Here is a 13,066-nt window from a genome sequence, read left to right on the forward strand (position 1 = left end):
GGCCCCCGGCCCGGCGGGGCGGCCCGGCGCGGCTCGGCAGCGCCCTCCGCTCCCATCGGCCTCGCCACGGCCCCGACCCAGCCCGGCGGGAGGCGACCGGGGGCGACCAGAATGCCCCAGGAGCGCCGGTGAGTTCGGGGAAACGGACAGGGCCTCACCCCGGGACAGCGGCCCCGGGATGGCCCCATCCCCCGGTACAGCCTCATCCCCGGTACAGCATCCCCAGGGCAGCCCCACCCCTGGGACAGCCCCACCCCCGGGACAGCATCCCTTGTACAGCCCCGGTTCAGCATCCTCGGTAGAACCCCTCCCCCGGGACAGCCCCATCGCCCCGATTCAGTATTCCCGGTACAGCCTCATCCCCCGGGCAGCATCCCCGGTACAACCACGGTAGATCCCTTTACCACCAGGACAGCCCCGGGACAGCCCCAGCCCTGGTACAGCATCCCCGGTACGGCCCCATCCGCCGGTACACATCTGGTACAGCCCTGCCCCGGTACAGCCCCCACCCCAGGTACACCAGCGCCGGTACAGCCCCGGTACAGCCCCGTCCTTCAGTATAGCCCCTGTACAGCCCCATCCTCCGGTACAGCCCCACCCCAGGTACAGAACCATCCCCTGGGACACCCCAGTACAGCCCCATCCCGGTACAGCATCCCCGGTACGACCCCATCCCGGTACAGCTCCAAACACAGCTACATCATCCCCGGTCCTGCCCCCTCCTCATACCGCCCTGCCCCAGGCCCCACCAGCGCTGGCCCCGTTCCTTGGGGGGAGGGAGGGGCTGGGGAGGCAGCTGGGAGCGGATCTGCCCTCCCACTTACCCCGCCTTCCCCCCCCCCTGTCCCGATGCTGCCAAGGCATTAGGAGTCCCCGCTCCCACCACAAGACCCCTTGAACCCCGAGGGGGGGTTAACTTCCTCCCGCATGCTCTGCAAAGGGGGTCCCCAGTCCTCCCCCCCTCCCTGTAACTCAGGACATGGGGATCACTGGGAGGGCAGAGGGGGTCACTGGAATCACTGGGAGAGGGTCTGATCCCTCCCCTGCTCCCCCTCACTCCCCCGAGCACAGGGGGTGTCCTGACTGTCCCCTCTGTCCCCAGCTCTGTCCCACCATGTCAGTCTCCAAGCTGCAGGACACAGACGAGGTTTTTGGTGAGTCCCAGTGGGCACATGGGTTGCAGATCCCCAAATGTGGTGCAGAGACCCCTGTGGGGTGCAGAACTCTCTGTGGGTCCCCACCCACTCTCAGTGTCCTCCTGTCTTAGGGGGGACAAACTGAGTTTGGGGACAACATGTGCTTGGGGACAAAGGGATGTGTATGGGCAGGGGAACATGGGGACACATACAGGGGACAGGGGCAGAGAGTGACAGGAACATGGGGACACACAGGTGTGGGCACACACAGGTGTGCACAAGGTGACAGGAATGTGGGGACATGGGGAGAGGCACAGGGACATGCACAGACTGGCAGGGACATGAGGACATGGGGACATGCACAGGGCACACAGAAATGGGCGTACAGGCCCAGAGGTGTGCACAGGGTGACAGGGACATAAGGATGTGGCCCAGAGCCACCCTCGAGCTAGGTTGGAGTACAGGGGTCACAGCAGGGCAGGGACACCAGGGGGATCCTGGTTGGACCATGGACAAAGAGTGGCCCCCCTGGGTGACAGGGACACTCTGTCCCTGGGGTCACCCCACTGCTTCTCTCCCCATGCCGGGGTATCTCTTTGAACACTTCTCTCTGTCCCTCTGTTCCCTGTCCTGCCCCACTGGGGTGCCCCATCCATGTCCCCAATGCTCCCCTCTCCCTGTGCCCCCTCCCATCTCCCTGGGACCCCCCTCCTGCCCTTTGACTCTCCTGCCCTGTCACCAATGTCCCTCTGTCCCCTCTTCACCGGGCTGGCCTTCTCCCAACCTTCTGTCTGCTTCCCTCCAATTCTCCCCGTCCTCTTCTACCTGCTCCTTCTTGGCTATCCATCCCTCCATCTCCCATCAATCCATTCCTCCCTCCTTTCCCCCGCATCTGCTTGGCCCCACCCATCCACCTGTCCACCATTTCCTTTTCCTTATCCATCCATCCATCCATCCATCCATCCATCCATCCATCCATCCATCCACCCATCCATCCATCCACCCATCCACCCATCCATCCATCCATCCATCCATCCATCCATCCATCCCTCCATCCATCCATCCTCCTCCTCCGTACTTGTCCTTTTATCCCTCCCTATCTTCCTTCTCCCTTTTCCTTCCTCCCTTCCTTCCTGTCCCTCTATCCCTCCCCATCTTCATTTTCCCTCCCCATCAATCCATCCACCCACCCATCCATCCCTTCTCCCTACTTGTCCATTCCTCCATCCCTCCATCTACCCCAATCTTCCTCCTTTCTCCTCGTCCATCCCATCCCATCCCATCCCATCCCACCTCATCCCACCCCACCCCACCCCACCGCACCCCATGTCTGTCTGTCCGTCTGTCTCTCTCTCTCTGCCCCGGTCTCTCTTTCACCCCCAGATTTTACCGCTGTGGTTCCAGAGACGCCACGCCTGGACAGCAGCCTGCACAAAGCCCGGGCCCGCCTGCTGGCCAAGGGCCGCCGCCACCGGCCCTCCCGCTCCCGCCTGCGCGACAGCGCCAGCTCCACCGAGGGCGATGAGGGGCCTGACACCGCAGTGAGACCGGGGGGCATCAGGGGCAGGGGGCACCGCGGACACCAGGGATTAGAGGGGGGAATCCATAGCAAGGGGCCTGCAGGGGCCGGGGGGCACCATGGACACTAGAGGGGGGGATGCTGTGGTTGGGGGTGTTGCTGGCATGGGGGGCACTGTCAACCCCAGGACTACAGGGGTGGGATGCCATGGCTGGGGGTGTTTCTGGAGTGGGGGTACTGTGGACCCCAGGGAGTACAGGGAGAAGAATGCTGTGGTTGGTGGTAAAACAGGGATGGGGGACCCCAGGAACCATGGAGCCCAGGGATGGTGTTGGGAGATGTCATGGCTGGGGGTGCTGAAGGGGTGGGTGGCTCTGTGGACCCCAGGGATTAGAGGAGGGAATGCCATGGCTGGGAGGCCCCACAGACCCCAGGGACTAGAGGGGAATGGCTGGGCTGCAGGGTTGGGTGCCACCACGAAGCCCAGGGACTACAGGGGGAATGCCATGGCTGGGGGTGTTTCTGGGGTGGGGGGCATTGTGGACCCCAGGGATTAGAGGGGGGGATGCCATGGCTGGGGGTGTTTCTGGGGTGGGGGGCATTGTGGACCCCAGGGATTAGAGGGGGGGATGCCATGGCTGGAGGGACTGCAGGGGTGGGGGTCTAGGGGACAAACCCGGGGGGATGCAGGGGTTTGACCCCCCCTCCCCTTGCCTTGTGCCCCTCAAAGGGCACTGAGGGTGATGGTAGCCCCCCGACGCCCTTGCCCTTCTCCCGTGCCGGCGACTTCTCCTCTGAGGTGGGGGCGGGGAGGGCAGCACTGGGGGACCCCCCGGCCCCCACACCCCCCCTCAGCCGCTACCAGCCCCTCACCAACACCTCATCCCAGGAGGGGCTGTCGGGCCCCCCCGTGCCCAAATCCTGTCCCAGCTCTGACAGCTCCCCCGGCTTCGCCCGCCGCGATGCCCGGCCATGGCAGCACAGCGAAGGTGAGACCCCCACCTTGACACCACCCCCCCAGCGTACAGGGACCTCTGGGACCATCCCCCAGCACTGTGGAGGGTGGTGGGGGACACCCCGGTCCTTCTCCTGTAGATGACAGCCGGGACATGAGCCCCCCCGAGCCTGCCAGTCCCACTGTGGGGCTGGACAAGAAAACACGAAGGAAGTTCTTGGACTTAGGGTGAGACCCAGTCCTGGGGGTAGCAAGGGGATACACAAGGGAGGGGTGGAGTGGGACAGGGGGGATGGAGGGGACCAGGAAAGGATGCAGGAGGAGATGGAGGAAGGGATAGGGAGGGATGGAGAGGGCCAGAAGGAGAAGTGCAGCAACGGATGCAGGAAGGGATGGAGGGTGGGTACATGGAGGGCTGGGAGTGTGGACAGATGCAGGGGGGATGGATGCAGGGATGAAGAGGTGTAACAGAAAAAAAGATGGAGACATAGACGGAGAGATGCCTGAAGGGAGGAAAAGATGGAGGGATACGTGGAGAAGGGATGCACAAGTGGAGGGAGGAGGAGGATCCTCTGGAGGGAACAAAGGGGTCTCTAGGATGGATGTGTGGATGGATGGATGGAAGAATGGATGGATGCATGGAAGGATGGAAGAATGGATGGGTGGAAGGAAGGATGGATGGATGGATGGAGTCCTGGAGTCCATGGGGGGAGCACAGCCCTCAGGATTCTCCCCTCTCCCTCAGGGTGACCCTGCGCCGGGCGTCCTCTGGCAAGAGCCGGAAGGAGAAGAGCAGCAACCGCCTGTCCATGGGCAGCAGGTGAGGCACCCCCTCAGCCAGGGCAGGGAGGGCTGCCTGTGCCCAGCCCCCATGCCCTGACACAGCTCTGTGCCCAGGGAGGCAGCGGAGGGTCCTGGTCGCCCCTCAGGCTCCCCCTTCATGCCCTTTTCGTGGTTCTCGGACAGTGCCAAGGGCTCAGTCTCCCCTGGCTCTGCATCTCCCACCAGCTCCCCCCGGCACGAGGGGCTCAGCCCCGCCAAATCTGCCTCCCAGGTCAGTGCCTGGCCAGGGGAAGGGGGTCTTGGCACTGTGGGGATAAGGGAGGGGATGGGGGCTCTATAGGGACATCCATGCTCTGATGAATTCAGTGGCTACAGGAGAGGAGGTGACACCAGCTGTAGGGACAGGGGACAAAGCCCCATAGGGTCAGGGTGGCTTTGGGGGGAGTCAAAACCCTATAGCGTCATGATGTGTATTGGGAGGTCCAAAGTCCTATAAGGTCAAGATGGTTTTGGGGGGCTGACAAAGCCCTGCAGAGTCAAGACAAGCATTGGGCGGGGAGTCCAAAGCCCAATAGGGTCAAGATGGCTTGGGGACGGGGTTGTCCAAAGCCCCATAGGGTCAGGTAACTACTACAGAGAGAGAGCTCAAAACCCCACAATGGCTTTAGGAAGGATGAAAGCCCAGGGGTGTCTGGAAGCCCTATGGGTGTGGGAAGGTGTTATAGGGGGGTTCTGGGGGGGAGGAGGGCAGCTCTGCACTCATGCCCCCCCCACCCCCCCTGCTGCCCCAGGACTCAACGCTGAGCGAGGACTCCCCCCCGCCCAGCACAAGCCCCCGCCTGCCTGGGCCCCCCCGCACCAAGTGCTCGTACCCCTACCACACCCTGTCCCAGTCCTCGGATGAGGTGAGATGTGGCAAGGGGGGCGAGGTTGGGGTGTGTGTCCCCACCTCCACCTCCAGTTGCTACGGGGACCCCCCACTAACGCCCTGTGCCAGTTCCTGGAGGAACCCCCCGGCGTGGCCATGGGCTGGACTTGCCAGCAGGTGGGGCAGTGGCTGGAGAGCCTGAGCCTGGAGCAGTACGTGCAGGAGTTCTTAGCCCATGGCGTGGACGGGCCCCAGCTCCTGCACCTCAATGGGGCCAAGCTCAAGGTATGGGGGAGGGGGCTCTGCTGAGGGGGCATGGGAGGGTTTTGGGTGCCCCAATGGGCTCTGGGGTGGGGCCAGAGGTTCTGGGTACCCCAACAGAGCAGGAGGTCTCAGAGGGTTTTAAGTACCCCAACAGGATGGTCCATACTGCAGCTCTGGGAGGGTTCTGGGTACTCCAGCGGAGGGTGGGAGGGGACCTCCCATGGAGCAGGAGGTCTTAGAGGGTTCTAGGTACCCCAACAAGGTGCCTCATGGAGCAGGAGGTCTCAGAGGGTTCTAGGTACCCCAATAAGATGCTCCATGGGGCAGGAAGGTCTGGGATGATTCTGGGTAGCCCAACGGGGTGTTCCATGGAGGTCTGTGAGGGTTTGAGGTACCCCAAAGGGCTCATCAAGGGGTACCTCATCAAAGGGTACCTAAACCCCCTTGTGCAAACCGGTGGCTCCACAGGGCAGGAAGTCCCAGGCGCCCCAAGGGACGACTCAAGGAGGTGGATAGGAGGTTCTGGGGACCCCAAGGTGCTGCTCCACAGGGCGGGTGGGTACCGGGGCGGGTGATCCTGAGGACAGGCAGTGCAGGGGGGTCCAGGTACCCCAAAGGGCTTGGGGGGCAGTGTGGCCCCCCTGCCAGCCCCCTGCTGTGCCCGCAGGCGCTGGGGGTGGGCAGCCCCCAGGACAGGGCGGTGCTGAAGAGGAAGCTGAAGGAGCTGAGCCTGGCGGCCCAGAGGGAGCGCAAGGCCCAGGAGAAGGCGGAGAAGCAGCGAGAGAAGCAGAAGAAGAAGGACCTCCAGGAGCAGCGGCGGAGTTGAGGGGGGAACCTGGGAGTGCCCCTGCACCCCCTCCCCACCCACAGCGTGGGACACACCAGTGCCAGGCTGAGATAGGCACGGAACACCATGCGCCACCCCCTCCTCCAGCCCCCTCCCTGCCTGCACCCCTGCACCCCACAGGCACAGCCTGGGCCCCCCCTCCCTCCTAGGGGCCCCTTTTCCAGATGCAAGTGGCACATTGGACACCCCCAGCCTGCCCCATCACCCCCCATCCCATCAGCAGCACCTCGAGGCGGGAAGGGAGGTCACAGCCAGCACTGGCTGGGGACAGTGTGTGGCCTGAGCCCCCCCACACAGGGACACCCCCAAGTTGGGGGATGGAGGGCGATTGCTGACCTACCCACACCCCCCAACTCCCCCAAATATGGTGCCCCAGAGGCCATCCCAGGAAATAAAAGGGTATCAAGGGCCAGTGCAAACAAGTGTGAGGCTGACTGGGGTGGGGCCAGGGGGGCAAGATGGGGTGGGGGGAGTTCAGTGTCAGGCTGAGAGCAAGGCACAGAGCATGGCTGGTCCCTAAGTGCCACCCTGTGACTGTGCCCAGCCCCCTCCCAAGCCTGGGAGTGGGTAAACTGAGGCATGGGGCTGTCAGTGACCCATTTAGGGGGAGCCAAGGGGGATGCGTTTCCAGGACCCCAAAACACCACACCAGGAGCTCAACCAACGTACAATTTACTGACAGTGGGGAGGGATGGTCTGGGGAGGTGGAGGGGGGGAAAGAGGGGAATTTAAGGGGGGCAGGGGGAGGTTTCTGAGCAGGTCACAGCATGTGTGGGGTGGGGAACTCCCCCGGGGGGGTGCAAGAGGTGCAGGGGTAGGGGGCACACGCAGGTGAGAACAGCTCAGTAGTGCAATAACAGGGATGGGAGACGGGAAATGAGAGCGTGTGGGGGACTCAGGCCTGGGTCCCACCACCCTGCCAGGGCTGGAGGGGCAGGGAAGTGCTACTGGTCATACTGGGAAAGGAGACCAGTCCCCTGCTGGGCCAGAGTGCACCCCCTGGGGTGGGTGTGAAGGTTGGAGGGAACAGGAGAGGGGACAACAGCGGTTTTACCCCCTCCACGCTGCTCCACCATTCCCCTCAGCTATGTACCTAAGTGCCACCAAGGTGGGGGGTGCTGAGACCCCCTCACACCCCACTGAGACCCCCCACACCCCACTGGGACCCACTTCCAGTGGAGCCCAAAAAGCCACAGAACCAGGACACTCCAACAACCCCCTGGGGTGGTGGGGGTCATGCCAGAGGAGGTCCTGTGAGCTGGGGCGAGGGGTTCTCTGCGGCCTGGGGGGAGCTGTGAGCCCCGGGGGGGGCTTAGGGCACACGATAGGTGGAGGTGTTCTTGGGCTCGGTGCTGGGCACGCACCAGTCCCCGGCCTCCTGGCTGGCCTGGTAGTGCCGCCACGCTGACTTGTTGTACACAGGCAGCCGCTCCACCGAGTCTGTGGACAGGGCCTGGGGGCACACAGGGGGCTGGGCAGGGTCCTGTGCCCCCCTCCCCAGAGCCCTGAACCCCCCATTTGGAGGGAGAAAGACCCACCTTCAGGTAGATGACGGCATCGGTGCCGAAGCCCTCCATGGAAAAGAGCTGCAGGTCCCCCTGGAAGTACTTGGCATAGAGGCGGGAGATGGGCAGCCCGTAGCCAAACCCAGCCTGAGAGGGGTGAGGAATGGGGTGGGAGGGTCTCCAGTGCTGAGGTGGCACCCCCGGGGCACCCCAAGCTTCCCCACATCACCACAGGCAGCACCATGTGCAGCCCAAAGCTTCCGTGCCCCTGCCAGCGGTCACTGTGCCACGTTCAAATGTCCCCAGGCAATCCAAAGTATCCCCACGTCACCCCAAAAGTGTCCCCATGCCATCCCTGGGCACCCCAAATGTACCTATGCCACCCCAAAGTGTCCCCATGCCATCCCCAAACCTCCCCCAAGCCACTCTACCCATCCCGAAATACCCCCATCCACCCCAGGCACCCCCTCAAACCCCCCCGCAGACCCATGCCTCGCTCCCCTCTCCCCAGGACCCCGTGAGACCCCCACAGCCCATGCCAAGGGGGTCACCTACCAGGGGGGTTCCCCCAGTGCCCATCTGGGGGGTGGGGGCCGTGGAGTACATGTAGCTGAAGAGACGCTCGATCTTCCTCAGGGGGACTCCCATGCCCCGGTCACTCATCTGTGAGACACCACAGCGGGGGTGACAACCCTGCTCCTGGCCCCCCACCCCCCCTTGGGATGGAGCTGGTGGTCCCTCACCCTGATGGAAAGGTCCTCCTGGCCCAGGGCCACCATGACTTTGATGGCAGGCAGGCGGGGGCTGCTCTCGTGGCTCTCCACGGTGGCTCTCATGGCATTCTGGGGGCACAGAGGCGTCACCAGTTCAGGGGGGACCCCACAAAAACTCCTCCTCAGACCCTCCGCCAGCAGGGCTGGGGTTACCTTGAAGAGCTCGAAGAGCATGTGGTAGAGGTGGGAGGGCACGTAGACGATGCTCACAGGCTGCTGGGAGTTGGTGGCTGCAGGGAGGAGGAGCAGCCGTTGGCATCGTTGTGCTCCCCCAACCCTCAAGGAGCCACCCCAGAATCCCCCCACCACAAGGACCCCCAACCCTAATTGAGCCCCTCCAGAATCCTCCATCTACCACAGGGACCTCCAACCCTAAATGATCCCCCCCAGGATCCCTCTGCCTCTGGGGACCCCCCGGACTGGCCTCACCGTTCACCTCCTCGATCTCCAGGTCGGGCGAGGCCATGTAGTACTTGTCACACAGGAGCTTGGCCATGTTGTAAGCATCTGGGAGGGGGGAGCAGAATGGTCAGCACCCTCCAAAATGGAGCAGAGGGAGCATTTAAGGTCCCCTTGTTTGCTCCCCACCCCCAAATATTTTCCAGTCCTACAGATTCAGCGAGTTTTGGGGGTCTCCTGGCGTGACCCCAAAGCATGGGGGATGCTTTTGCTGAGGACAACCCAAACTTGTGACGCAAATGGCTTCCAAATAGAGTAAGGGGAGGATTAGGGGAACATTCAGTGACCCCCCCATGCCCCAAATTCACACCCCCGTGGGGGTGGGAGGCCCCAAGACCCCACCAACCTCTCACCACGTTGGCCACGTTGCAGTGGGGGTCGATGCTCCCAATGTGTTTGGGGTGCGCGGGGTTGGTGCTGCCGTCGAAGAGCAGAGCTGGGGGGGGACAATGAGCTGTGGCGACCCCACCCTGACCCCAGAGACACCCCCAGGGGACTCAGGGCGGGGACCCTGGGGCTGGGGAGGTGACACTCTGGAACAGGGGGGATGTTGGGATGCACAGTGATGATGGGGACCCTTGTGGAGACCCTCAGGACAGGGAGACCCTCAGGACAGACCCCTGGGGCTGAGATGATGCTCTAGGGGGATGCCCAAGGCTGTCAGGGATGCCCAGGGGTGCAGGGGGACCCCTGGAGCTCCCTGCTCACTGTGCTGGTTGATGAGCATGCGGATGGAGATGCGGCTCAGGTAGAAGCGGTCGAGGAAGTACTGGATGTTCTGGTTGGAGACGGGATCATCTCCGTAGGCCTCCTTGTACTCGATGACCCCCTGGGCCATGGTGGGCACCACGTCGTTGTGCCGGTTGCGGATGGTGACCAGGGCATCCGTGAACCTGGGGAGGGCACAGAGGTGGCCCTGGGGACACCCGGTCTGGGCAGGGCCCCCGATCCAGGCTGGGATTCCTTTGGTGGCACCCAGGAAAAACCAGAGCGCAGTCTGGTGGCACTGGGATGGGGTGGGGGCAGTTTGGGGGGGATACAGCCCTGGGTGACACCAGTTCACACCGGTGGGAGTCTGGGAGAAGGTGACACCTCAGGACTGGGGACAAGGACATGCTGTCACACCCCCAACTTACTGTCCCAGCGTGGCCTGGTCCTCGGGGTCCCTGTCCAGGAACGCCATGATGTCCAGCAGGCTCTGGACATACCTGGGAAGGGACACAGTTATCCCACAGCTGGCACCCCCCAAAGAGAGATTACACTCCAGGGACCCCCCCACGAGGGGGTACAGGGTCCCCTGGGGCACTGCCCCATGCAGGGCAAGGGGTCAGCACTCATCAACCAGGACCCCCCACCCCAAAAACCGCTGTGCCGTGAGACTACCCTGCACTTGAGTGGTTCCTGGTGAGCCCTGGTGGTTCCTTAGTGTGCCCTGTCCCACCTCCCTGCTGGTGCAGTGGACCTGGGGGACACCTGGGGACAAGGACCCCTGATGGGATGTGAGGCATGAGGGTGGCTGTGATCTGGGGTGGTTGTGGGAGGGGTGGCATGGCTGGATCCTGCTGGCATGGCCGGAGGCCCCCCCTGGCATGGCCTGACCCATCGTTCCCCAGCACAGCCAGATCCCACTGGCAGGGGACCAGGACAGTGGACAAACAATCTGTCACGTGGTGGCACTGGGAGAAGGGTCACACTGCCACTGCTGGCACAGGGACAGGACACTTAAAGGGACACCCAGACCCCCCCCCCCCCCAGTCCAGGGATACAGACCCACCACCTTCAGTGCTGGTTCAGGTCCTTCAGGGGGCAGGAGGTTGAGAGGTGGCACTGGTGACCTCCTGATGGTTGAGGACACCCTGTTGGCACGGGGGTGTCCTCAAAGGGCCAGCAGCCCATGTCACCCAAGGGCATGGCATGGCACCAGCTGGGGGATGTCCTGCCTGTCACCACCCTCTGTGTCCCCCCATGTGTGCCAGCTCCCTCAGGACCTGCTGGGGAGGACAGTCGGTGACACTGGTGGGACACACAGTGGGATATGTGGTGGCAGCAGGACCCCGTGGGTGACAGCAGTGGCAGGAGTCGTGGTGGCAATGGGAGCTGTGCAGGTGGCATTGGGGGGACACAGGGGGACACCCAGGGGAAGTGACCCACAGTAGTGCCACCCCAGGCAAGTGACAACAGTGGGACCCTTGGTAGTGGGACCCCCAGCAGCAGGACCCGTGGTGGATGCAGGATCCACACAGGTGACAGTGGTGGGACCCCCACCATGAGTTAAAACAGGGGGATCCCCAACAGCTGGACTTCTGGTGGCAGCAGGACCCCCACAGGTGATGTTGGTGGGACCCTCTGAAGCAGGACCTGTGTGAGTGGCAGGGTTGGGACCCCCATGAGCCACCCCACAGGTGGGACCGCTGGCAGCAGGACCCACACAGGTGACCGTGGTGTGGTGGCTGTCCTTGGCTGGAGGGGAAACTGGGGGACAGTGGCGGGGGACTGGAAGGCTGCAGCAGGTCCCTGTCCTTGGCTGCAGGGAGACCCTGGAAGGGTTGGGAGGACTGGGGACACTGGGAGGACTGAGGGACACTGGGAGGACTGAGGGACACTGGGAGGACTGGGAGGACTGGGGTAGTGGAGGCAGGAGCAGGTCCTTGGCTTGAGGGGGATCCTGGAGAGACCAGAAAGGCTGGGTGGGGCAGTGCTCAGCCCACCACTAAAGGCAGGCTGGGTGCCCAGTGCCACCCAGTACAGCCCAGTAAAGCCCAAACTGAGTGCAACCTGGAGGTGAGAAGGACCTGGGCCACCACCAGAGCCCAGAACAACAGTGGTGGCACCTCCACATTCAACATGACCACAGCACCGGATGGTCCTGGAGCCCACAGATGCCATGGCAGTGTCCCCAGCCCCCCAAGCCCCCCGCAGCGGTCTCACCAGCTCTGCACCAGCTGCACGGAGGGCGTGCGCAGGACGCGGTCGGGCAGCAGGTTGATCTCCTTCATGATGTTGGAGAGGCGCACGGGCAGCTCCTGGCGCAGGAAGGCGAAGGATGTCTTCTCACAGGCATTGCTGGAGCCTGGGGGGGCATGGGGGGCCTTGAGGTGAGCCCCCCCGGGACCCTCCAGACCCGGGGCTGGCGTCGCTCCAACCCCTCTGCCAGGTTGCACTGGGGGAACTGGGAGGACTGGTGGGAGCAGGAGGAGATCCCTGTCCTTGGCTGGAGGGGGAGCCTGGAGAGGGTGAGGGACACTGGGGGGAACTGGGAAGGACTGGGGTAGAGGGGGCAGGAGGAGATCCCTGTCCTTGGCTGGAGGGGGTGTGAGGGCTGGAGGAAACTGGGGGAACACTGTGGAGTACTGGGAGACACTGGGGCAGTGGAGACAGGAGCAGGTCCCTGTCCTTGGCTGCAGTGAGACGCTGGAGGATTGGGAGGGCTGGAGGGCACTGGGAGGACTGGGGGACACTGCAGGGATTGGGAGGACTGGGGCAGTGGAGGCAGGAGCAGGTCCTTGGCCAGAAGGGGATCCTGGAGGGACCAGGAAGGCTGAGAGGGGGAACAGTGCTCAGCCCACCACCGAGGGCAGGCTGGGTGCCCAGTGCCACCCAGTACAGCCCAGTAAAGGTCAAACTGGAAGCTGGAAGGCTCCCAGGTGCAATTCGGAGGCAAGAAGGACCTGGGCCACCACCAGAGCCCAATCCAGACCCTGGTGGCACTGGGAGGTTGGAGAGAGTGGCGTGGGGGGCACAGCCAGGGGTGGGGAGGTCTCTAACCAGGAGCTGGTGTCCACCAAGGCGAGGGGGTCACAGCTGCCCCCAAGCCCCTGGAAGGAGGACAAGGGACAGCGGGATGGAGGATCTTGGGACAGGACAGGACAGGACTGGAAGGGCCAGAGAGGGGCTGGGATGGCACCGAGGGGATGTGGGTAAACACTAACCCGATCCCCCCAGATATTTATTTACCAG

The 13,066-nt window shown here is 63.6% G+C and overlaps 2 protein-coding genes across 2 annotated transcripts in view; one reads left to right on the forward strand and one right to left on the reverse strand.

The window, feature by feature from the left end:
* The window catches only part of LOC114069036 (neurabin-2-like), a 20,667-nt gene extending 14,277 nt beyond the window's left edge, over positions 1-6,390 (forward strand). The window contains exons 10-19 of the mRNA XM_027905576.1: positions 2-128; positions 1,103-1,154; positions 2,520-2,677; positions 3,386-3,644; positions 3,751-3,838; positions 4,356-4,430; positions 4,508-4,664; positions 5,185-5,298; positions 5,391-5,546; positions 6,193-6,390. Of these exons, the coding sequence (XP_027761377.1) occupies positions 2-128; positions 1,103-1,154; positions 2,520-2,677; positions 3,386-3,644; positions 3,751-3,838; positions 4,356-4,430; positions 4,508-4,664; positions 5,185-5,298; positions 5,391-5,546; positions 6,193-6,351 (1,345 nt within the window). The 3' untranslated portion in view covers positions 6,352-6,390. The remainder of the gene's footprint in view (position 1; positions 129-1,102; positions 1,155-2,519; positions 2,678-3,385; positions 3,645-3,750; positions 3,839-4,355; positions 4,431-4,507; positions 4,665-5,184; positions 5,299-5,390; positions 5,547-6,192) is intronic.
* Positions 6,391-7,028: 638 nt separating this feature from the next.
* PDK2 (pyruvate dehydrogenase kinase 2) overlaps positions 7,029-13,066 on the reverse strand; it is a 6,444-nt gene continuing 406 nt past the window's right edge. Inside the window, exons 2-11 of the mRNA XM_027905574.1 lie at positions 12,038-12,179; positions 10,246-10,317; positions 9,818-10,002; positions 9,456-9,545; positions 9,080-9,157; positions 8,804-8,880; positions 8,621-8,719; positions 8,433-8,540; positions 7,911-8,024; positions 7,029-7,825 (exon numbers count right to left, since the gene is read on the reverse strand). Of these exons, the coding sequence (XP_027761375.1) occupies positions 7,685-7,825; positions 7,911-8,024; positions 8,433-8,540; positions 8,621-8,719; positions 8,804-8,880; positions 9,080-9,157; positions 9,456-9,545; positions 9,818-10,002; positions 10,246-10,317; positions 12,038-12,179 (1,106 nt within the window). The 3' untranslated portion in view covers positions 7,029-7,684. The remainder of the gene's footprint in view (positions 7,826-7,910; positions 8,025-8,432; positions 8,541-8,620; positions 8,720-8,803; positions 8,881-9,079; positions 9,158-9,455; positions 9,546-9,817; positions 10,003-10,245; positions 10,318-12,037; positions 12,180-13,066) is intronic.

Source organism: Empidonax traillii, unplaced genomic scaffold (assembly GCF_003031625.1).
Source record: "Empidonax traillii isolate 1590-97213 ecotype Southwest subspecies unplaced genomic scaffold, ASM303162v1 scaffold1167:size305969, whole genome shotgun sequence".
NCBI lineage: Eukaryota > Metazoa > Chordata > Aves > Passeriformes > Tyrannidae > Empidonax > Empidonax traillii.